General features: G+C 39.6%; 2 protein-coding genes across 4 annotated transcripts in view; both read left to right on the top strand.

Moving 5' to 3' along the window:
• Window positions 1–24,088, top strand: part of LOC311279875 (microfibril-associated glycoprotein 4-like) — a gene marked incomplete at its 3' end in the record, with an annotated part of 49,813 nt that overhangs the window by 25,217 nt on the left and 508 nt on the right. The window lies entirely within an intron of this gene.
• Window positions 1,430–22,633, top strand: LOC311286335 (dynamin-2-like). 3 transcript variants are annotated; one of them, XR_014626535.1, is made up of 22 exons: window positions 1,440–1,815; window positions 3,792–3,865; window positions 4,638–4,787; window positions 5,004–5,088; window positions 5,165–5,283; window positions 6,211–6,309; window positions 7,765–7,925; window positions 8,333–8,475; window positions 9,615–9,750; window positions 11,086–11,153; window positions 12,147–12,285; window positions 13,755–13,841; window positions 13,972–14,042; window positions 14,124–14,175; window positions 14,264–14,374; window positions 15,219–15,328; window positions 16,447–16,558; window positions 17,425–17,589; window positions 17,891–18,117; window positions 20,020–20,289; window positions 21,631–22,039; window positions 22,139–22,633. XR_014626535.1 is itself a non-coding variant. In XM_084402503.1 (21 exons), the coding sequence occupies exons 1-21, from the start codon at window positions 1,655–1,657 to the stop codon at window positions 21,695–21,697; spliced, it is 2,607 nt and encodes an 868-aa protein (XP_084258629.1). In that variant the 5' UTR covers window positions 1,430–1,654; the 3' UTR covers window positions 21,698–22,633. The 3 variants fall into 3 exon arrangements, 2 of the variants coding, with proteins under 2 accessions (XP_084258629.1, XP_084258630.1); XM_084402503.1 differs by having other exon boundaries at window positions 1,430–1,815; window positions 21,631–22,633; XM_084402504.1 differs by lacking the exon at window positions 12,147–12,285 and adding an exon at window positions 12,678–12,816 and having other exon boundaries at window positions 21,631–22,633.

Below are 24,088 nucleotides of genomic sequence, written 5' to 3'. Positions count from 1 at the left end.
TAAGGACCTATGACACGATGACAACGCAGTCCTGAAGTGTCAACTAGGCTCTCCCCTGTGAAGGCCTCCTTTCCTTTACCTCAGTACAGATAAAACGTTGTTGGGATAATTCCGGTTCATGTGGACCGGTGGACCGGTTAGCAAAGACTAAACACGTAATATGCATGTGCACGCCGTCAGCGTTCTCACAGATTCACGTTTTTGAAGTTTACACGGAGATGATAACCTTTTTTTCAATATTATTCAATGCTTGCACCTTGGAACTTATTTCAAGGTTTGCGTTCTCGAGCCACCAAATACTGTTTTTGTGCGGAAGAGCGGCCGGAGCGCGTTAAGGGTTTTCGGTTAAAATGGTGTCGTGTTAGCGGCCCCTAAGTTAATAACTAATGATCTTCGCAACGGAAGTGAATCAATCAAAACTAACTTTAGCTGTAAACAGTTTTGTAAAGCCAAACCAATCTCTGTTACTTTAATTTCCTACTATCACTGTAAAGCTGCTTTGAAACAATCTATATTGATAAAAGCGCTATATAAATGAAGGTGACTTGACTTGATTTTTTACATTTTTTGACTCACTAAATCTGCCAAATTGTCTTGTATTTCACCAAGTAAATAAAGCTATAGGACCATAAACAATGTTTGCATTGTGACATTACTGTTCTGTATATTATAGTTTATAATTATTTTACACAATATATATATATTTTATACATTCCACTTTAAACAGGCTTACATAAGAAGAGCGAAAGATCACATAAAAATAACGGTTAAAAGAACCATAAAAATAAGGCGGAGCTTAAGGAAGGTCCAGTTCTGATGAAACTATTATCACGATACAAAACATATAAATAGTCTTAGCTTTATTTAGCACTTTAACACTATTTATTTTTCTTTTGATTTGGGGAGAAATATTACCTTGACATTTCCGTGTGAGACAGTAAGTGCTTGACTGTCAACACACGCGTAGCCTAAATTACCTGACACACACATAGGCTACAGCTGTACAATTGTCACTAATATCACCTCTAGAGTATTACTAAAGTATTTTATGTATGTAATGGAAAAAGATTACACTGATATTATAGCTGTTCGAACGCCCCACCCTTTTTTTGTGTGTGTGTGTTATTGTTTATGTGTTTTTTTATTTATTTTATTTGATTGCATAACAGAACAATAACAACGTACACATACAGAGGATCACAATGTATTCAACTATTATCTATTAAATTCAAAATAGCATCAAAGGAAACAGAATAAAAACGAATAAAATAAAAATAAATTATACAGGGGATAACTTACAAAAAATTCCAAAAAGAAAAGGATTCAAAAAATCTATACATCCGTTTCGCTTTTTTATTTCTTGCATCTTTTAATGCCTCACCCGTTACCCTCTCTGTCTGTTTGATTGACATCAGCAGTGGCCAATAGGAACGCGCGGTTTGCACGCGTGGTCTGTTGTTCAGAAGTTTATGGTGGTCTGCTGACCGGATAGGAAAACTTTCTGCCTGCCTACGTTTTTCTCTCTGTCTGACAACTGGAGTTTGACATTCTGAGTTGGCATTGTTAGTGTTAAAGCGGTTTATTTTGAGTCAGCGAGTTATGAAGTGATCGGTCGAGTTTCTCTGGGGTTTGTGGTGTTTGACCGAAGCTCGTCATGGGGAACCGCGGGATGGAGGACTTGATTCCCCTGATTAATAAACTGCAGGACGCCTTCAGCTCCATCGGCCAGAGCTGTAACCTGGAGCTGCCGCAGATCGCGGTGGTGGGCGGCCAGAGCGCCGGGAAGAGCTCGGTGCTGGAGAACTTCGTGGGCAGGTGACCGTGCGGCGTCGACATGATAAAACTCAGTCTTTTGTGTAAACAACACTGAAATAGGACAGATACTTATTCAATTTGAGAGAAAAATGTTCTTTAACTTGAAAATGTGTGCCCCACTATTAAAACTCAAATGATCCGTTGAAGCGGTCAGTGATCAGAATGTCACTGCTAGTCAAACATTAACCATTTCAGAGTGTTGCTGTGCTCTAAAAGTGATAGTTAACTCAAAAACTAACATTAAAGGCCTGTTCACACACCAAGAACTATAACTTTATCAAATATAGACCGGTAACAGCACAGAGGAACGATATCGTTGGAACCACTTTTTCAACGCTTTTTTTTTTTTTTTTTTCAGCTGATAAACAAACAAGTATTGACAGCCAATCAGAATCCAGATCTCGAGCATTTAAAGCGGCAGAACACAATAAACTTCAGCGAGCGCTTAAAATAAATAAAACGTTAAAACATTAAACTCAAATGATCCGTTGAAGCGTTCAGTGATCAGAATGTCACTGCTAGTAAAAAAATTAACCATTTCAGAGTGTTGCTGTGCTCTAAAAGTGATAGTTAACACAAAAAAATAACATTAAAGGCCCGTTCACACACCAAGAACTATAACTTTATCAAATTTAGACAAGTAACAGCACAGAGGAACGATATCGTTGGAACCACTTTTTCAACGCTTTTTTTTTTTTTTTTTTAGCTGATAAACAAACAAGTATTGACAGCCAATCAGAATCCAGATCTCGAGCATTTAAAGCTGCAGAACACAATAAACTTCAGGAGCGCTTAATGCTAGTCAAAAAATTAACTATTTCAGAGTGTTGCTGTGCTCTAAAAGTGATAGTTAACATAAAAGGCCCATTCACACAGCACGGAGGAACGATATCGTATCATATATATTCCAGCTGATAAACAATATAAAATTGACAGCCAATCAGAATCCAGCTCGATAATTTAAAGCAGCAGAAAACGTAAACTTCAGCGAGCGCTAAAACGTTATCGCCATTACGATATCGTTGTATTTAAAGGCATCGTTGTTGGTGTGAATTGGCCTTAAAGGGATAGTTCACTCAAATGTTATTCCAAACCTGTATGAATTTCCTCCTTCTGCTGGAACACAAAAAATACATATTTTGAAGAATATGGGTAACCAAACAGTTGATGGACCCTATTGAGTTCCACTGTATGGAAAGAAATGCTATGGAAGTGAATGGGGACCATTTACTGACCTTTATGTTGTTACAGACCCATTTTTATTTGGATGTTTTAAGACATTTCATGCAGATCTTTTCCATACAACAACAATAATTCATAGTGACCACCATGTCATACTCCGAAATTCACCACAAAAGCGTCACAACACTAGTCCATATGTCTCATTTAATAGTGAGAATGACAGCATACGGGTTTGGAAGGACTGAGTGTGAGTGAATGAAGATGTAATCTGTGTATCACTGCAGATCATGAGCGTCTTCATCCTTCAGAGGCGCAAATGTGTTGATTTCTGTTTCTGAATGGTTCACTAAACCACATCTAACTGTGTGATTGAGACCGATTTCAGCGTGTGCGGACTTGACATCTTCAGGATTCCTGCTCTAGCAACAGGAAGAGCAACACACACACACATGTGTAAGCTTGTATATGCATGGAGACTTTGGTCTGGGAAGTGAAACAAGATTTCCTCTTTTCTTTGAGGGTGTGTGTTTTCAGTGTACTTTGATGAACCAGAGAATTATACTGTCATTCTGTGTCATTTCATAAACAAATTAACCCTTCACTGAGAAAGGACCATTTTTAATGCAGTTTTTTTCCACAGAGTATCTAAAAAAATCTTCTTTTGGGTGTTTTCTGTATATTTTATTGCATTTTAATGCCACAGAAGCTGGCATGGCGTTATACCACAAGCAAACAAAAAGTTAATGTTTTGAATGTTAGTAATGTTCATTCATCTCTGTTTCTCTGTCGTTCAGAGACTTCCTCCCACGAGGATCCGGCATCGTCACTCGCAGGCCTCTGATCCTCCAGCTAGTCAACAGTAAAGCAGGTATAACACGCATTACACCTTCTGAACATCGAATCTCTCACACTTAAAGCTGTGTTCACGCCTTTCAAACTGTTGAAATGATTACCTGTGTTAATTTACTAGAGCTTTAAACCTGAGAATTACCTTCAGGGCGGCCAAAAACTATATCACAATATTGAAATAATGCATGATGATGATGCTGAAAATTCAGCTTTGCATCACGGGAATAAATTATATTTTACAATATATTCACATAGAAAATACTTGTTTTAAATAGTAATAATATTTCACTGTTTTTACTGCATTTTTTAGCCTTGGTGAACCAAAGTGACGTCTTTTTCTTCTTTTTTTAACAATAAAAACACGAATTATTCCAAACGCTAGTGTATAATTAGAAATCAAAAATCACAAAAAACCTTAAAGGGGTGGTATAATGCCCCTTTTCACAAGATGTAAAATAAGTCTCTGATGTCCCCAGAGTGTGTATGTGAAGGTTTAGCTCAAAATACCCCACAGATATTTTTATATAGCATGTTAAAATTGTCACTTTTTTGAGGGTGAGCAAAAACGTGCATTTATGTGTGTCCCTTTAAATGCAAATGAGCTGCTGCTCCCGGCATGATGGAGAGACTCATGTGTAGTTATCTTCTCATAATCATTTACCTTTAACTAAAATTAAAATGAATAAAAAAAACATACACATACACACACACATATATATGTATATATATATATATAATTCAACATTTAATATAGTGTATTAATGATTCTACATTGATCTCTGTTCCTCTAGAATACGCAGAGTTCCTGCACTGTAAGGGCCGTAAGTTCGTGGACTTTGACGAGGTTCGGCTGGAGATCGAGGCCGAGACGGAGCGAATCACCGGATCTAATAAGGGAATCTCTCCGGTGCCCATTAACCTGCGCGTGTACTCGCCGAACGGTACCTTCAGATCACTCTTCCACAATAAACAATCTCTCTCTGTTGTTGCTGCAGTTAAACGTCACATTTCCTTGCGTTATGTGTGACTGTGTATTTATAGGATGATAAGGAACCGTATTAATCTCACTTTGTAAAATCAACCCAGTTTTTGAACTGCTCTGAATCAACATAAAGATGTTTATAACCGAATCAAACTCGTTCCTCTCTCTCTCTCAGTGTTGAATCTGACGCTGATCGATCTCCCCGGCATGACGAAGGTGGCGGTGGGAGACCAGCCGACGGACATCGAGTTCCAGATCAGGTAAGAGCCGTGGGTTTGATGGCCTACAGGACCCGATTGAAACACTGATGGCTCTTCTCCGTGTGTGTGTGATCAGAGACATGCTGCTGCAGTTCATCTCCAGAGAGAACTGCCTGATCCTGGCCGTCACGCCTGCCAACACCGACCTCGCCAACTCTGACGCGCTGAAGATCAGCAAAGAGGTCGATCCTCAGGGTGAGACACACCGAGAACGTTATGAACAAACGTTCATCCAGTAGCGTTCGCTCAGAGTTATCTGTTCACACAATATTATTTATACATGCAGGGTTCGTACAAGGTGCTTGAAGTGAAATTTAAGTCCTGGAAAACCCCTGAAAATCTTTATGAAAAGGTACTTAAAAAGTGCTTGAATTATTGAAAGACAAGATATGTGAAATTAGTGTTTCATTTTATCGATAAAACAATCTTTTCGCGCAATATTAACTCTGCAGCCCGTCTGATATAGATATAGAGCCCTTTCACATGGCTATGAGTGTGATATTGCTCATATAAATATTCAAGTATATGATACAGCTTTCATACTTCAGGTCACTCGTATATTCATGAGGGGGAAAATCAGTTTGATTAAGGGAAGCGATATCTTTGTCATAATATCCTTTCAATGGTTAGTGACTACAGTCATTGCATCTGCTGCACTTTATTAGTTCTACCATTTTGTTTTGCTTTTTAGAATTTGAAAGATAAAGATATTGTTTGATAAGTGAGATCTCTGATTGAAGTCCCTGAAAACCAAAAAAGTAGTGCTTGAAAAGTCCCTGAAAGTCCTGGAATTTCATTTTACAGTATCTGTACGAACACTGTATAGGTTTATTTCCGACACGTTTCAGTTGGACATTTTTTAAATGTTACAACTTGTTTCAGAACGTTCCGAGAACATTCAAAAGTAACGTTCCATAGTGTTTGCAAAATGGAATGTTCACAAAACTAAGAAAAAAACGCTTTCAAAACATTTAAAAAACGACATTTTGAACGCTCAGACTGAGAACGTTCAGAAATAACGCTTTCATGACTTGATGGAAATGTTAGCAAAAAAAGAATTGTTAGGTCGGGTTGTGATTGAGAAACCAAACGCCCGCTTGACCTTTGACCTCTGCCTTGCAGGTCTTCGCACCATCGGCGTGATGACCAAACTGGACCTGATGGATGAAGGAACGGACGCCAGAGACATCCTGGAGAACAAGCTTCTGCCGCTGCGCAGAGGTGCTGCACCTGGGCTTCATGGGGGAATACAACTAAAACCAACCAAAAAAATGTTGTAAATAATCAATAAAATGTAATATGGAAACCTTAAACTTATCTTATTTCAGCTAGTTGCCAAGGCAAAGTTTCTCATGTTCATTTAGTGTAATGTAGATGTAATAAAATAACTCAAACTGAAATAAACTTAAATGAATAACTACAAACTATATACACCTTAAAAACTGACTAAAGCACGACAGAATTGATAAAATGGTAACTAAAATTAAAATGAAAAGACAACATAAAAATAAAACCTAATCGAGTGCAACAGTAAGAATTATATGCATTTTCATTGATTTTTAACAATAACTTCTACATCGTTAAAGTCAGCCCTACCGTGAGCTACTAGGCTGTTAATCGATGGTACTGTGCTATTTTAGCTTGTTTTTAAAATGAACATGTTTAATCATGGAATTCCTGGTGGAAAAACTACATTTCCCATGATGCTGTACGGAAAATTCCACCAATCAGAAAGTCGAAACAAGCAAAACAGGACAAAAGACCTCTTTAGCTCCACCCACTCCAGTGAATGTCGATCTCTCTCTGCTCTCTTAAAATACTTCAATGTTTGAAAGCCGTCAAGTTCACAGTCTTGTGTTTTTCTCTGATTATAAATTACTTTTTTGCTTGAAAATCAAAGTTTGTAGTGTTGTGATTCTCCTTGTAGCCGGCTGGTTTGGTTCACGGTTTATAACGCTTTAACAAAGTTTATTTTTTTAAATCCCTATGGGAAAAGTGAATGGAAAAAACACTTCCGGAACCAGCGCCGCTGAAAAAGGGGGCGGGTGCTAATGCACTGTATTTAAAAACTATAATAGTATATCAGTAGATTATGTTTCTGTCCGCCAGTTTTTATGCAAGTTTTGGGATATTGCATTAAAAAAATCAGTAGATGGAAATGCGCATAAACTAGGATGGAAACACATTTATTGAAAAAATCCTTCATAAACCTCGCGTGTCTTTGGCTCAGCGTCAGCTGTGATTGGATAACTGGAGTAACCAGTGGACCAATGGCATCGCAGCATCTCTAATGTTGGTTTGGTGTTTCAGAAACGCCGGAGTCGAAGTGTGTGATCAGAATGATTTGGTTTAATTCCCTCAGAAGCGTCTCACACACACGAGTGTGTTCCCGAACGCTAGAGAACACGACAGCGTTTACTGTGTTTCGTCTGACGCTCTGAGACACACTCATTTATGATGGAGGGAAAACGGAAAGATTGCAGAAACTTACACTTTTATCACTGATAGGAAGTGATGATGTTGTTCTCTTGAGCACATGTGATGGAAACACTGCTCTATTTGCAAATGATTTATACAATATTCCAGTTTTAAATTCAACTTTTGGATTGACACATCGCTAGTGATGCACACATGCATGTTCTGTTATCAGTGATGCGGGTGTGTGTGTGTTCATAGGTTATATTGGTGTGGTGAACCGCAGTCAGAAGGACATCGACGGCAGAAAGGACATCCGGGCGGCTCTGGCTGCCGAGAGAAAGTTCTTCCTGTCTCACCCGGCATACAGACACATAGCGGAGCGCATGGGCACACCGTACCTGCAGAAAACACTCAACCAGGTACAAACACCCGCACGTTTGAACTGCTCCTTTAAAGGGGTGGTATAATGCCCTTTTCACAAGATGTAGAACAAGTCTCTGATGTCCCCAGAGTGTGTGTGTGAAGTTTTAGCTCAAAATACCCCACAGATATTTTTTTACAGCATGTTAAAGTCGTCACTTTTTGAGGGTGAGCAAAAACGCACCGTTTTTGTGTCTGTCCCTTTAAATGCAAATGAGCTGCTGCTCCCGGCACAGGGGGCGGAGCTTCAACTGCTTTGAACTTTGAGCGTCGTAACTTTGCAGATGTCGTTTATACTCAAACAGCAACATTACACACTAACTAAAGTTAGAAAAGTCAAATCATAATCAACCGCCCCTTTAAACGCACCGTTTGGATTTGTCACATTTCTATCAACTCTTTCCAGCAACTGACGAACCACATCCGGGACACCCTGCCGGCGCTGCGCAGTAAACTGCAGAGTCAGCTGCTGTCTCTGGAGAAGGAGGTGGACGAGTACAAGAACTTCAAACCGGACGATCCTGCGCGCAAAACCAAAGCACTGCTGCAGTGAGACACCAACACACTAACAACACACTCTGCAGTTTTATTAAGATTATCATGTTACGTATTGTGATGCAGGTCTGTAGAGGGTTGGGTGTGGAGAACCGGTTCCAGAATTCCCAAAAACCGGGGATTCGATAAGACGCGCACATTTCCATTCTCCTTATTGATTCCTTTGTGTGCATTTTAATGTGATTTTAAACCATTCAAGCGCAAGAAGACTCATGCACTGTTTTCTAAAGTGCGCACACAGAAAGCCGCTTTTCATTCTCAATAGTGGTGCGCGAAACTGAATTTGCACTTGAACACACAAATACACACAAAAATATGTCAAAATATCCCCGCAAACACAGTCCGTTACATCTTCAGTGAACATAAACAGTTGAGAAAGAAAACGTGTGTGTATCAGTACATTGGATCCGTGCAGCTCTTAAAGTGACAGCGGCCTAATATTCCTGCTGCCGTCTCTATAATAGCATTAAATACAAAAGACTAAGAGAAAATTCACTCACTGTTCATAACTGAATACATTTTGTAACTATATTTTTAATGTATATTTTATTTATAAAATGCAGTGTTTTTTTTGTTTTTTTTTACATTTGATTAGTTTCTGTACCTGAATACCTGACAATCTTACAACACTGTTTATTTCAAGCGTGTCTTTGTTCAGTTGCATTTATTTGTGTGATTGCTGATTTATTTGTTCTTTTTTTAATTCCTGAGTGTTTACTTGTCTTTAGTAATGCTTGACATGTATATAGTTGTTTTTGCTATGGTTTTTTTAAACCATATAGGCAAAAGTGTAAGTGTTCGTAGTTTTCAGCCACAATGAAATGTTTTGCAAGGAGAATTAGAATAAATGTGAATGATTTTTTTAATTTAATTTTACACATTGGAATCGAAATTAGGAATCGCTAAGAATCGGACTCAATAAGCAGAATCTGAATCGTTAAAATTATAACGATACCAAACCCTAGTTCGATATCACCCAAACTTTTTCTTTCATTTGTCAATTAAGGACATGTAAAGTAGGAGGACAATTTCTTTATTTTAAGGACAAAAATGAGTGTGAATAGAAGAGACCACATCCACATGCATTAAACTACTCTTTGTGTGTGTGTGTGTGTGTGTGTGTGTGTGTGTAGGATGGTGCAGCAGTTCGGCGTGGACTTCGAGAAGCGGATCGAGGGCTCTGGCGATCAGGTGGACACGCTTGAACTCTCCGGCGGAGCACGAATCAACCGCATCTTCCACGAGCGCTTCCCTTTCGAGCTTGTCAAGGTGCGCTAGCCTCGTTTAGTCACTAGGTGTGACTTTATGTTTGGTTTCGCTGGAGTCATTTTTTTGATCAAATCAACGTGTGTTCTGATTGAAATCAATTAAAGTGAAAAGTGATCACGCTCAATTAAAGTGAAAGCACACTTTTGATGGACAAAATTAAAATGATTTCACCAAAAAAAAGTGCTCAAAATGCACAGAATAAGCATGTCTAGTGTGTTTTAACAAGAACTGGAGTATGTCAGAAAAGAAAACGAAGATTCAAAAATATTTGTAGAAGATTTACCCATTTAAACTTGTTTTAATTATTCAGTATTGGTCGCAAGTATGGTTATGATTATAAAAAAGAAATAACGTAAACTAGTTAGAAAATATAGAAATATCTTTATACTGCAAGGCTATATATATAATAGATTTATTTATATATATTTTTTAATTGCCATTACCTGTTTTCATACAGAAGTTTAGTTTGCTAAATATATCACATTTCTTTAGTTGGATATTGGATATGAAAAGAAGGAAATGGTTCCACCATAACACTGCACTTTAGATGTGTGTGAATTTCCCACACCAGGAGCAATTTATATAGTTCTATTTTATAGCGTTTATCTGTTCAAAAAATGTTCTATGCAAAATGTAAAATGTTCTATTAAAGAAAAGATAGAAAATAAATGTGTGTGTGCTGTAAAGTGGTTAGCAAAAATGACATCGGAATCGGCTAAAATCGGTATCGGCAGGTCAAACTCAGTTAGAAATCGGAATCGGCCTAGAAAATTGTAATCGGTGCATCTCTAATTATCACCGAAGTATTGAGATGAAAGTTTATAGTTCGGATATAAACACTGATGTGTATAGCCAATCAAAAATAGAACAAATCACCTTTTGAAAGTAACTTGACGCTTCAAATAAAGATTATTACATAATTACACCAGTAGGTGGTGACAGGTGACTGTTAAAAAATTTAATTAGTCATTTAATCATAAATTAAAGAGATTCGATCAAAAACGCTGATTCATCCAGTAATGAAACAAGTGAAGCCTTTATGAGTGAGTCATTGAATAATTCACTCAACCTGATTAAAAAACAAATAATTTAAACGGGTTAAACATTTTAAAATAAACTGCTGCAATTAACATTTTGTCTGAACCTCTAGTAAATCACATGTGTTTAGTTGTCTATACAGAAGCATGATCTCCATTTTAAACCAAAAAATCACGATTCTTACTTCATCCAGAATCGTGCAGATCTGACATTATGGTAGAAGTTACATTTTCAGCCAAACGTTTCCTTTTCATCTCATAACACAGTAGATAAACGTGTTTGTGTGTGTGTGTTTAGATGGAGTTTGATGAGAAGGAGCTGAGGAGAGAGATCAGTTACGCCATCAAGAACATTCATGGAGTCAGGCAAGAACACACGGACACGTGCACTCGTTTCAGGAGCATCATTCACTCAGTTATTAAACTCCTATATCACACATGCTGGATCATTTAGTCCGCTTTCATCGCAACTTTAACCTCTTTAACATTAGAACTATTTAACTCTCTGGTGCTCTTCGCGTGTCGGTCAAAAATTACAGAATTTTTTTTTTCTTTCAATGAAATGAATGTACTATATTTTTTTTATTCAATGTTTTTTTTTTTATATATTTTGTATTTTTATAGGATTTAATGGTACTAAATTATATTTACACCGTATTTCTCGTATATGACTCGTAAATCTTGAACGCTGTAGAGCACAGACTTAAGTTTGATATTTTTAAAGAGGACACTTGGCAGATCATTGCTGAAGTGAAAGAAAGTTTTAAGAAATCAGATTAAAAAAAGTTACAGAATTTTACGTTTATTGTTATTAAAAATGCACAAAAATACTATTTAAATTTTTTAGATGAAATATATATTTTCAAAAACACATTCTACTCTAAAACTGCAAGAAAATCAAAGTCATATATCTAAACAAGTTGTGTTACAAATTTGAGGTTGATATCTCAAAAAATGAGCTTTCAGTGAGATTTAGTTCGGCTGCAGTACCAAACGCTTCCACTAGAGGACATTCGTCTCGTTCATTTCCAATGCGCTCATTTTAGACCGTGAGGAGCACAAGTGTGACTATTATTTACAAGACCATTTAACCTTTTCAGATGATGTCCATGATTTTTTTTTTTGTGTTCACATAGCAAGTTTTGTACCATTCCAATGAAGTAAAAAAAAAGAAAAAACTTAAAATTGTCGGTCAAAAATCGAAGACCGAAGAGCACAGATACACCACACATATTCAACATGCACTTAATGCTGAATTTTGACCAACTCAACAAACGCTTATTAGAGTCATGGTTTCTGTAATCGGATCAGCATGGTTTTACTGTGTTTGACCGTGTGTGTGTGTGTGTGTGACCTCAGGACGGGGCTGTTCACCCCTGACATGGCCTTCGAGGCCATCGTGAAAAAGCAGCTGATCAAGCTGAAGGAGCCGTGCCTCAAATGCATTGACCTGGTCATCCAGGAGCTCATCAATACGGTCAGGCAGTGCACACTGAAGGTAGACACGAGAGACGCCTGAGCATGTCACGCTTACCGCTCCGCAAAGCAAAAACACGCTAGCCATGCTGCTTCAGGCTGATTGACTGACTACTTCAATACAGAAATAACGAAAACTGCTCGCCTTCTAAATTACATTTCTCATCAGCCACACAATCTGACATGAACGGTGCCGTAAATGTTGTGTTTACACTCAAATAGTGTTAGCAAACTGCGACTAGCAGGTTAAAGAGCTGCGGTTCCAGAAAAGACGCGTGTCACCCTTAGGAACGAGGACGTACGGAATGAATGAAGTGATGTGCTTGTGTTTTCATCCACCCGTCCACTTTTTCCCAATATTGTGCCCTTAATTATCCCCCCAAATAACACCTGCGCTGTCCCATGATCCTCCAGGACGGGACTGTTCACCCCTGACCTTGCCTTTGAGGCCATAGTGAAAAAGCAGATTGTTAAACTGAAGGAGCCGTGTCTCAAGTGTGTAGACCTGGTGGTGTCTGAACTCGCCACGCTCATCCTCAAGTGCACTGAGAAGGTAAAACATGACCGTTTCTGGCAGATCCCGTAACCAATCAAATCCAGTCCTATAACTGAACCTCCTTTGATTGACAGATCCCTTCACCAATCAAATCCAGTCCTGTAACCGAACCTCCTTTGATTGACAGATCCCTTAACCCAGTGGTTCCCAAACCTGTCCTGGAGTACCCCCAACACTGCATGTTTTCTTTTGTCTCCCTACTTAAACACACCTGATTCAACTCATCAGCTCATTTACAGCTCATTATCACACGGGTTAATGAGCTGATGAGTTGAATCAGGTGTGTTTGATTAGGGAGACAAAGAAAACGTGCAGTGTTGGGGGTACTCCAGGACAGGTTTGGGAACCACTGCCTTAACCAATCAAATCCAGTCCTGTAACCGAACCTCCTTTGATTGACAGATCCCTTCACCAATCAAATCCAGTCCTGTAACCAAACCTCCTTTGACAGATCCTATAACCAATCAAATCCAGTCCTGTAACCGAACATTCTTTGACCGATCCCTCAACCAATCAAATCCAGTCCTGTAACCAAACCTGCTTTGATTGACAGATCCTATTACCAATCAAATCCAGTCCTGTAACCAAACATTCTTTGATTGACAGATCCCTCAACCAATCAAATCCAGTCCCTGTAACCAAACCTGCTTTGATTGACAGATCCCATAACCAATCAAATCCAGTCCCTATAAAGTTCAGTGTTTGTCTGTGGTGGATGAACTCAGCTTGTGTTTGTTTTTGCTTTGTGGGGATTATATTTACTAATCACACACAGTCACATTCACCGTCAGTGTTTGGTTAAACACACATTGGTTCAGGTCTGCATGCAGTCCTACTCATCCGTGTTTATTTGAAGTCTTGATAAAGTCTTTCTGGAGACACAGTAATGATGTGTGTGTTCCTGCTGCCGCTCTCAGTGTGTGTTTGTGTCGTAGTTGAACTCGTATCCTCAGCTGAGAGAAGAGACGGAGAGAATCGTCACCACATACGTCAGAGAGAGAGAGAGCAAAACTAAAGACCAGGTGTGTGTGTGTGTGTGTGTGTTCAGAAACCTTCCTCCGGTTATTTACTGCTTAATTTCTTAATGTAACATTAATATATATATTTATTTGTTTATTTATTTATGTTTATGTATTTATTTGTGTGTCGCAGGTGATGCTGCTGATCGACATCGAGCTCTCCTACATCAACACCAACCACGAGGACTTCATCGGTTTTGCCAAGTGAGTGACCTCTGACCCCTGTTGACCTCTGACCCCTATTGACCTTTGACCCTGATTCAGTCTAACAGCAGTGTGTTTCAGCGCCCAGCAGCGGAGCGCGGCGGTCAGCAAGAAGAGGGCGATGCCCAACCAGGTACAACATCATCATCCACACACACTCAACCGGCTGCCGATTGGTCCGTTCCTCCTCCTCATTATCATATTCCCTCCCCTCGCTTCAGGTGATCCGACGCGGTTGGCTGACCATCAACATCAGCATCATGAAGGGCGGGTCCAAAGACTACTGGTTCATCCTGACCGCAGAGTCCCTGTCCTGGTACAAGGATGAGGAGGTGAGTGAGTGAGGGAGGGAGCAACGCAAGTGTGTTTTGCTAGTTTCAGCCCGACGCAGTTATCATTTTCACGTCCTGCGCCACGTTATTTAAATAGCAAAATGCACTTGCGCCCATCTGTGCGCCCTTGGGCTGCTGGTCTGAGAACGAGGTGTGTTCTGGCCCATTGTTGGAGCGTTGCTATTTTGAGGAACAGAAATAGACTGAGTCATTGACCGACTGAAACCTGCTCTAAAGTCAATGGTGCAATATTTTTTTTGTTATTTAATGAGCGTGTTAGTAATGTGCGCCTATAGGCGGGTCCACAACGCGCATACACTCTGCTTATTACACATACACTCTGCTTATAACACACACAGGGACGCACAGCAGCACACAAACATGCCAAATATTTAAAATAAAAGGATTACAATGTAAAAGATTATTATTGTGTACATAAAGATATGGTGAATCCGGCTTGTCCCGTTGATGGTCTGCTAGCACACTTTTACCTCGCGCACGAGCAGATCCGTTTGCGCTCTGGAGACGCGTTCGGTCTTTCCACTATCAGATTCCGTCATGTATCTGCCATGGCGCGAGCGCAACTGGCATTTAAAGGGAATGGGAGATGAGACTCTGATTGGTTTAACGCACGTAAATCCCAAAACACACCCATTACTCATCAAGAGAATAGAGACAACCCTTTTAGACCATGCGCCGGGAGCACCGACCATTTTTCCCCTCGTTAAACTAGCAAAAGTGGATTCGGACATGCTATAAGTGCACTTGTGCCCTGCGCTTTAGACCATGCGCTTAGATTTATTCTTCATGTTTGCTGAAAATAATCCCTGTGTGTGTTTTCCAGGAGAAAGAGAAGAAGTACATGCTGCCTCTGGATAACCTGAAGCTGCGAGACGTTGAGAAAGGGTTCATGTCCACCAAACACACCTTTGCCATCTTCAACACCGAGCAGAGGTGCGACTGAGTTTATGTTTGTGCTCGGTTCACACCTCTTCATCCGAGTGTGGGTCAATTATTACGCATATGCATTAGGGCTGCACGATTATGACAAAAATCATAATTGCCGATTATTCCCTTGAAATTGTAATTGCGATTATTAATTACGATCATCACAATTTACATTGAAAACTAGCTTTTGTTAATACAATGTTGGTATGAGCCACCACAGTCTTTTAAAAATATAAAAAATAACACAAAGTGAAAATAAAGTGGCATTTTGGGGTTAATATTGAAACGACAGTTACCATGGTGAATACACAATACTAACAAGAACTGTTAATGAAACATAGAAACTGCTCCTGGTGAATAGAATGAAAATCATCCCTGCATGCAAATCCTCCTCAGCTAACACACGACGTACCAGTAACGTGATTTATTGGTATTTTACTTTTATTTCATGACTTACTAATTTACAACGTAACAACGTTGCATGCTCGTAGTTTCCTTTGCACTTTATATACAGTGAAGCGATACACAGCGCGCGCCTCCGCATTTGCACGTGCAATTAAAGAGTGTGCGCTACGAGTACAGTAACAGCTGACAGGAGGACAGGAACGTCCGTTTTCCTGAGGTGAAATACTTTTTATTTCAGCGTACACATACGTCACTGCTTGGTAGTTCCTATTGTGCTGGTTTTTCTGAAGTAGTTGTAATTCGCCTCTCATAATATAACATGCTCTAAATGCACGCAGAGTGGATTTTTCCTTTTTTCCTTTTTTTTTTTTGTTTGTTTGTAATCGCGGCTTTGAACGATTACGTAATCGTGGCATCCGTAATCGTAATCGCGATTAGAAATTCGATTAATTGTGCAGCCCTACTATGCATGCATTTAAACCTACCGACACAACGTCATTGCCATAGAAACCAATGCAGATATTCCAGAAAACTGAAGAGCTGCACGGACACACAAATCGGATCTGAACAGTTGCGATACACAGTGTGGACATCAATCATTTTAGATCAGATTCCAATCGAATACACAAATAATCGGATTTGGACTGACAGTGTGAACTTAGCCTTAGTTACAAATCAGTCATGAATCTGATTTCATATGTGTGATGTTGTGATTTCAGGAATGTGTATAAAGACCTGCGTCAGATCGAGCTGGCCTGCGACTCTCAGGAAGATGTGGACAGCTGGAAGGCCTCGTTCCTGCGGGCGGGAGTCTATCCGGAGAAAGACCAGGTCACAGTCTCACCCTGAGTCTCGTCTCACCTGAGTCTTACCTGCCTCCCCTGTCTTACCTGAGCCTCGTCACCCTGTCTCATCTGTGTCTCGTCTCACCTGAGTCTTACCTGAGTCTCGTCTCACCTGTGTCTTACCTGCCTCCCCTGTCTTACCTGAGTCTCGTCACACTGTCTCATCTGTGTCTCGTCTCACCTGAGTCTTACCTGAGTCTCGTCTCACCTGTGTCTTACCTGCCTCCCCTGTCTTACCTGAGCCTCGTCACCCTGTCTCATCTGTGTCTCGTCTCACCTGAGTCTTACCTGCCTCCCCTGTCTTACCTGAGTCTCGTCACACTGTCTCATCTGTGTCTGGCCGGAGTCCCGTCCCACCCGAGTCTCAGCTCACCCTGTCTTGCCCGAGTCTCATCTCACCTGTGTCTCACCTGTGTCGAGTCTCACCCTGAGTTTCACCCTGTGTCTCGTCTCACCTGAGTCTTAGCTGAGTATCACCTCACCCTGTGTCTCATCTGTGTCTCGTCTCACCCTGTGTCTCGTCTCGTCTCACCCTGTGTCTCGTCTCACCTGAGTCTCGTCTCACCTGTGTCTCGTCTCACCTGTGTCTTAGCTGAGTCTCACCTCACCCTGTGTCTCACCCTGTGTCTCGTCTCACCCTGTGTCTCGTCTCACCTGAGTCTCGTCTCACCTGAGTCTTAGCTGAGTCTCGTCTCACCCTGTGTCTCACCTGTGTCTCGTCTCACCTGTGTCTTAGCTGAGTCTCACCTGTGTCTCATCTGAGTCTCAAACGCACATCAGTCTCAGAGCTTCTCTCCTGAATCTCTCCAGACTCTCAGTGCTGACTCTCGTCTGTTTCCCGGTGTTTCCCAGGTGGAGAACGGGGACGGTGTGGCGGCCGACTCTCTCTCCATGGACCCTCAGCTGGAGCGGCAGGTGGAGACCATCCGAAACCTGGTGGACTCCTACATCGGCATCGTCAACAAGAGCATCCGAGACCTGATGCCCAAGGCCATCATGCACCTGATGATCAACAGCGTAAGTGTGGGCGGGGCTTACGCCATCATCTTACACTGATCACATGTCTTATTCACTTTAATCAGCTGTCAATTACAGAAGTTACTTTGCTTTTTGATTTTCTGTGGTTTTAGCTGTGTTATTTATTTATTTATTTTTTATTGTATATATTTATGTCTTTGCATTGGATTTTTTTTTTTTTTTTTTTTGATATTTCTATTTTTAGTTGTTTCAGTGTAACAGTGATATTAACAGTTTGTTCAGAGCATCCAGGTGTTTGTTGAAGCCGAACTGAGCCGGTGTGTGTGTGTGTGTGTCTCAGGCGAAGGAGTTCATCCACTCGGAGCTGCTGGCGTACCTGTACTCGTCCGGCGATCAGAACAGTCTGATGGAGGAGTCGGCGGATCAGGCGCAGCGACGAGACGAGATGCTGCGCATGTATCACGCGCTCAAGGAGGCGCTGCTCATCATCGGGGACATCAGCACCAGCACCATATCCGCACCGGTCCCGCCTCCAGTGGACGACACCTGGATACACACTGACCCCAGGTACTAACCAGGGTGGCCGCGGGTCCTTAAAAAGTCTTAAAATGTCTTAAATAAAGTTTTCCTTATAAAAGGCCTTAAAAAGTCTTAAAATGCCTTAAATTCAGATTCAATAGGTCTTAAATATTTCTGGTCACGTTACCGCTAAAATTTCTCCAGTCTGACGCACCTAATGTCCGTCAAATAACCAGTGAAGCATCGAATCGTGAGAATGATTCAGATTTTATTACATAAACAGTAGGGGTGTAACGATGCGCGTATTCGTATTGAACAAATGGTCCAACGAACCGTTCGGTTTGAAAATGCGTACCGAACACCGAACGGTTCGTTGGACCATTTTTCCTGCCGACCAAAATTTCGTTATTTCAAATGTAGGCGCGTTGTGCGTGGCAAGTGCGCTCATAAAGTAAGAGATGCTGGCGCGACCACAACATTGCCCAACATCAAATGGCAAACGTAATGCAAGCGGAACGAAATTGCTCGTTATTGTGTGGTTGAAGGACCGGTCCGTTATCAGTTTGGACCAGTGCAGCGCGAGCCGATCGTGATCATGCGACACTGTTACTACACAGTGCTAAGAGATCCAGTAAAGAAATCATTTGAATTCGCCACTTAAGTAATAACATCACTGCGAGATCTAGTGAGAAACATTCACATTTCTCCGTTATTAATGGATCAAACAGCGCTGACGTGGAAACCAGGAAGAAACATTGTGCCATGAATGAACTATCCAGTGTCCACAGATCAGCAACATTCACCATGGATTTACTGTAGTAACACTAACTGTCTGCAACCATGGAAGTTTGGCAGGAATAGTAGACTATAATGCCTTCAAGTAACATTACGTTGGTTTTATTTTGACATTATGAATACAATTGCTGCCCTCAAATGTTAATCTGGACTAAAATGAACCTTTGTTTATAACTACTACAGTATTACATTTCATTTTTTCCAAGGAGCTGTTTTGTTTTATATGCTCCTCTAGAATTAATCAAAGTAAAAAAAAAAAAATCAAAGTAAAAAACAATATTTATGATGTTAGTTTTAATAAAAAAAAAAAGAATAAAAAAATTAAATTAAGGAAATTTCTCTGGCATTTCTTTCTTTTTGCTGTATCAAAAACGTACCGAACCGTGACACAACTGTATCGTATCGAACCGAATCGTGAATTTTGTGAACCGTTACACCCCTAATAAACAGCTATTGATAATGATAATGTAGGCTTTTTTTGGTAACGCTGTTGAGGCTCGCACTGCTTGTCTCTGTGATAGATTTTATAGGAAGAAATCAAAACAAATGAGCATAACGGCAAACACAAAAAAACTCCCAGAAGAAACATACTGAGGTAAAAATTCAAAATGTTGAGTTTTTTATTTATAACATGTGATATAGTTAAGTAACATAACATGACGGGAGCAATTTTGCTGAATATTCTCACGATTGCAAATGTTACATTGATTTTAGTTCAATAAACAAGTAGTGAATATTAAATTATTTCAATTACTTAGGTTAAATATTACATATACGCATGTAATATAATGTGTATTTCCATCACAGGTTTGGTCTTAAATTTCATTCAAAGTGGCATTAAAAAGGTCTTAAAAAGTCTTAAATTTAACTTGTTTATATCTGTAGACACCCTGCTAACGTTCACAATCAGTTAATGAGATAAAAACATGAAAAGTTAAGGCAAGGTTTCCTAAAATCATAAGTTTGGGAATATCCCTGATTTGACGCATGAATTACTGATGCTTGTACACTACCAGTCAAAAGTTTTGGATCGGTAAGATTTTTAATGTAAAAAGAAGTCTCATGTTTTTATCGAATCAACTACGAATATGTCAGATCTAATAAATTCTAATAAATGTTCTAGTACTAACAGAAGTGTTTCTCCGTCTCTGTCAGTCCCCCGTCTCAGCGAAAGCCGTCGTCAGGCGTGGCTCCGCCCCCAGGCCGGCCCCCTGCGGTGCGCGGCTCCACCCCCGGCCCACCGGCCGCGCCGCCCCTGAACCCCTCGCCTGCGTTTGGGGCTCCTCCGGTGCCGTACAGGCCCGGCCCGCCTCCAGCCGGCACTAATGCGTTCGGGAGTGGCGCTCTGGACCCGCTGGCTCCGCCCCCTCAGGTGCCGTCCCGCCCCGCCCGCGTGCCGCCCGCTCTGCCACCAGGCATTCCCAGGTACGACCGACACCCTCCGCAAACACCACACAGATTTATACAGAACTTCCAATTGCCTCTATTATGAAGGCTTATGAATATTAATTACATCACATGTCAAGTCCCATAACTTATTAAATATTCATGAGCCACAGGTTATTCATAGTAAGACTCTCTAATTGGCTAGCTGACTAGCAGAAGACAGTCACACTTGAGTTTTGTCAAACTGAACGCAGAAAATCACACCGAAACTTCAGCTCCATGTGGAGAAACTTTATTTTTCATTTCAGTTATTCATGTTCATGCAAATGTCATAGATAATGAAGAGTGTTGAAGCTGGTGTCAAATATTATGAGATTTTACTGATATTAGAAATGGTTGGTCTTGTGACAGCACTAATTATCTGCTAGTCATTTGCTTTTCATTAACATACTGAGCATATAATAATAAAAAAATGATTAAAATGTTACTTAACTTTTTTTTTTTAAACAATATCACTTTTTTCATCATGGCAATTTGTTGCCACACATTTTTAAAAGATTAATTAAATTGTTTGTGTTTTATGCCTTCATTTCTAATAATATATTTGTATTAAATCATAAATCCAGAGAAATTAAAAAAGACAACACAGAATTTATGAAAAAAATAAAACATTTCATAAAGGAATTAATTATTGGATTTGTTTTATTAAATTATTGGATTTATAAAACTTTAACAAATTATACATGCTTATTTATTATTAAAACTTAATTATAACCATTATAATGGAATCCAGGAAAATAAAAATGTATGAAAAAATGAAACGGATTTCATAGAGCCCTAAAAATGTACATTTTCTTAAACTTTAAATAAACTGTTGTTGAATATTGAAATCTATACATTTCCATTTAATTAATTATTGAAATTCAATTAAACCATTAAAATGGAAGCTAGAAAAATTAAAATGGGGGGGGGGAACTAATTTCATATGGCCCTAAAATACACTTTCTTTCTTTTTTTTTTAATGTTTTTTTATGGCATGTTTCTTGATTACTAAAATTGAATTTAAGCATTAACACAGAATCTTCAACAAAAATAAAAACTGAAGAAACAAATGGAATACAGAAAAAAAAGGTAAATGGGAAAAATGAAACTTATTTCATAGGGCAGTAAAAATTATATTATGTTAAAAAAGTTAGTTTTAATAAATTGCATTTAAAAATGTAATTGAGTTAATTAGACATTTCTAAAACAATTATTTAACCATTTAAACAGAACCTTGAACAAATAAAACTGATTTCATAGTGCAGTAATACCATGATGTGTTTTCCTGTGTGTGTGTGTGTGTGTGTGTGTGTGTGTGTGTGTGTGTGTGTGTGGCAGGAGACCTCCAGCGGCTCCAAACCGGCCCACGATCATCAGACCGTCAGAACCGTCTCTGCTGGACTGAGACTCTTTCAACTCAAACACTGCCAAAGCAACCAACCACACACTAACACACACTTATACACACACAGACATTAATACACACTAATACACACACATTCACTCAGACACACACACACACACACAGAGACACTAACACACACTCACACTAATACACCTACACTAATGCAAATAAGGGCGTCAATTCAAAGTTTGATTGACACGTGATTTTTGATACACTTTAAATGGTAGTTCTAGTAATAATAAGACGTATTATGATTTGTTTAGATAAGCCTTTCCATTGTTTTCAGGAATTTCAGGGAACTTGTTGGGAGAACGAGCAACACTTTAAACACCAGCACGTATGGTCCGTTCACACGCGTGTCTTAAACCGAGAGTGGCGTTTACAGACGACTGAACCTCTTTAACACTCCTCCTCTGTGTGTGTGTGTGTGTGTGTGTGCAGCTTCCTAATGATGACACTGTGGTGGGGATCACATGATCTCCTCTAGCGGTCAGCATGTTTAATGCCAGATCATGTTGATGAGGGTCCAGATAACACTCTAAACATTCCAGAAACAGAGTAAACGCTCGTCGCTGATACGAGGAATAATGCGTGTCCGCTAATACGCTTAACTCTGAACCTGGCGAGTGTTTCGCCTTAACCTTTTCATTAGACGGCTCTAATTATGAACACTTGATTTCCGAGAGTAACTCTTACTCAGCTTCACTTCTCAAGTACATCAGTTTTATGGATGTTTAGATGTTTCTACTTGAACATGAATGCTTTTATATATCATGTTTGACTAACAGGAGGTTGAAACGATGACCTTTTCCTTTCATTGGTTCTTCACTCCTTCATTTTCTCTTTTCCATGACCTTTCGCAAGGACTGCGAACAAAAGCTTAAGTATCATAAATGCAATGATTATATATCAATAAAAGGGCAATTTGTGAAGCGACTGCTTTGATTTCTTTTCCCTCAAATATTCACAGTCTGAGACCCAAAGATGTTTTGTCTGTAATGGATGTGATTGTCTTAAAAATTACTGACATGAAACTTCCTTTTATTTCCTAAATGTGACGTATTTCCAAATAAAAGCAGATATGTAATTTGACACTCGAGTCTTAATTTGTATCCATGAATGAATAAAAAATTTCTAATTTGGTCATTTTTAAATAAACTTAACCCGGCCTCTGGTGCTCTTCGGGCATTTTTGACCGAAAATCTTTACGTTTTGTTTATTTCTAATTATTTTTTTCATTGGAATGGTACAAAACTTGGTAAAGGTTTTGGCACTTGTTGTGTGAACACACGAACAGGTTAAATGGTCCTGAATTAAATATTCACACTTGTGCTCCTCACGGTCTAAAATGAGCGCATTGGAAATGAATGAGACGAATGTCCTCTAGTGGAAGCGTTTGGTACTGCAGCCGAACAACATCTCACTGAAAGCTCATTTATTTGAGATATCAACATCAAATTTTCAAACTTGTTTAGAATTATGATTTTCTTGCTGTTTTAGAGTAAAACTTGATTTTTTCATATTTACATATAAAAATGTGTTTTTTTGTTATTTTTTCATAACAATAAACGCAGAACAAACCAACAAAAACAACACAATAACTGGAGAGCTCCACACCGAGGCAGCCATCCGCGGCGCCATCTTGTATTTACATCTTGTTTTTAAGAAAACTGTACAATAATCTTCTGGAATAATTCAGTGAGCAGTGTGAGATGTCCGGCATGTTGCTCTTATAACATACATTATCTGGGTAAAATGAAGCTTGCTAAGTGGAAAATCCCTTGTTTATTGTGAAACCTATCTGACCAAGTAGAAACTGAACTCTTTTATATATTGTTAAAGGGATAGTTCACTTTGAAATAAATTTTTGATATGTTTTAGCTTACCTCAAGGGCATCCAAGATGTAGGTGTCTTTGTTTCCGCAGTAGTTTCAATTTTGATATTTTTAGGTCAAACCGTTCTTGTCTGTCAGTCATATAATGCAGGTCTATGGTCACTGTCTCAAAACACAAGCACAGAGTCCAAATGAAACAATTCCCCATCATAAGTCCACATTGATGGCCTAAGACACGAAATGAGCGGTTTGTGTGAGAAAACGAACAGTATTTATATCGTTGTTATCTCTTGAACACAGCACACGTCCAAATGATCTGACGGCGCGGGCGGGTATAGATATATACATAGATGTCGCCTTGGCTAAGGTTTCGTTCCAATGAACTGCAGTAGCCAAGGCGACATCTATGTATATATCTATACCCGCCCGCGCCGTCAGATCATTTGGACGTGTGCTGTTTTCAAGAGATAACAACGATATAAATACTGTTCGTTTTCTCACACAAACCGCTCGTTTCGTGTCTTAGGCCATCAATGTGTACTTATGATGGGGAATT

Source organism: Rutilus rutilus (genome assembly GCF_951802725.1).
Source record: "Rutilus rutilus genome assembly, chromosome: 2".
In the NCBI taxonomy this organism is placed as follows: Eukaryota; Metazoa; Chordata; class Actinopteri; order Cypriniformes; family Leuciscidae; genus Rutilus; species Rutilus rutilus.
This window is presented reverse-complemented; position numbering and strand designations above follow the sequence as displayed.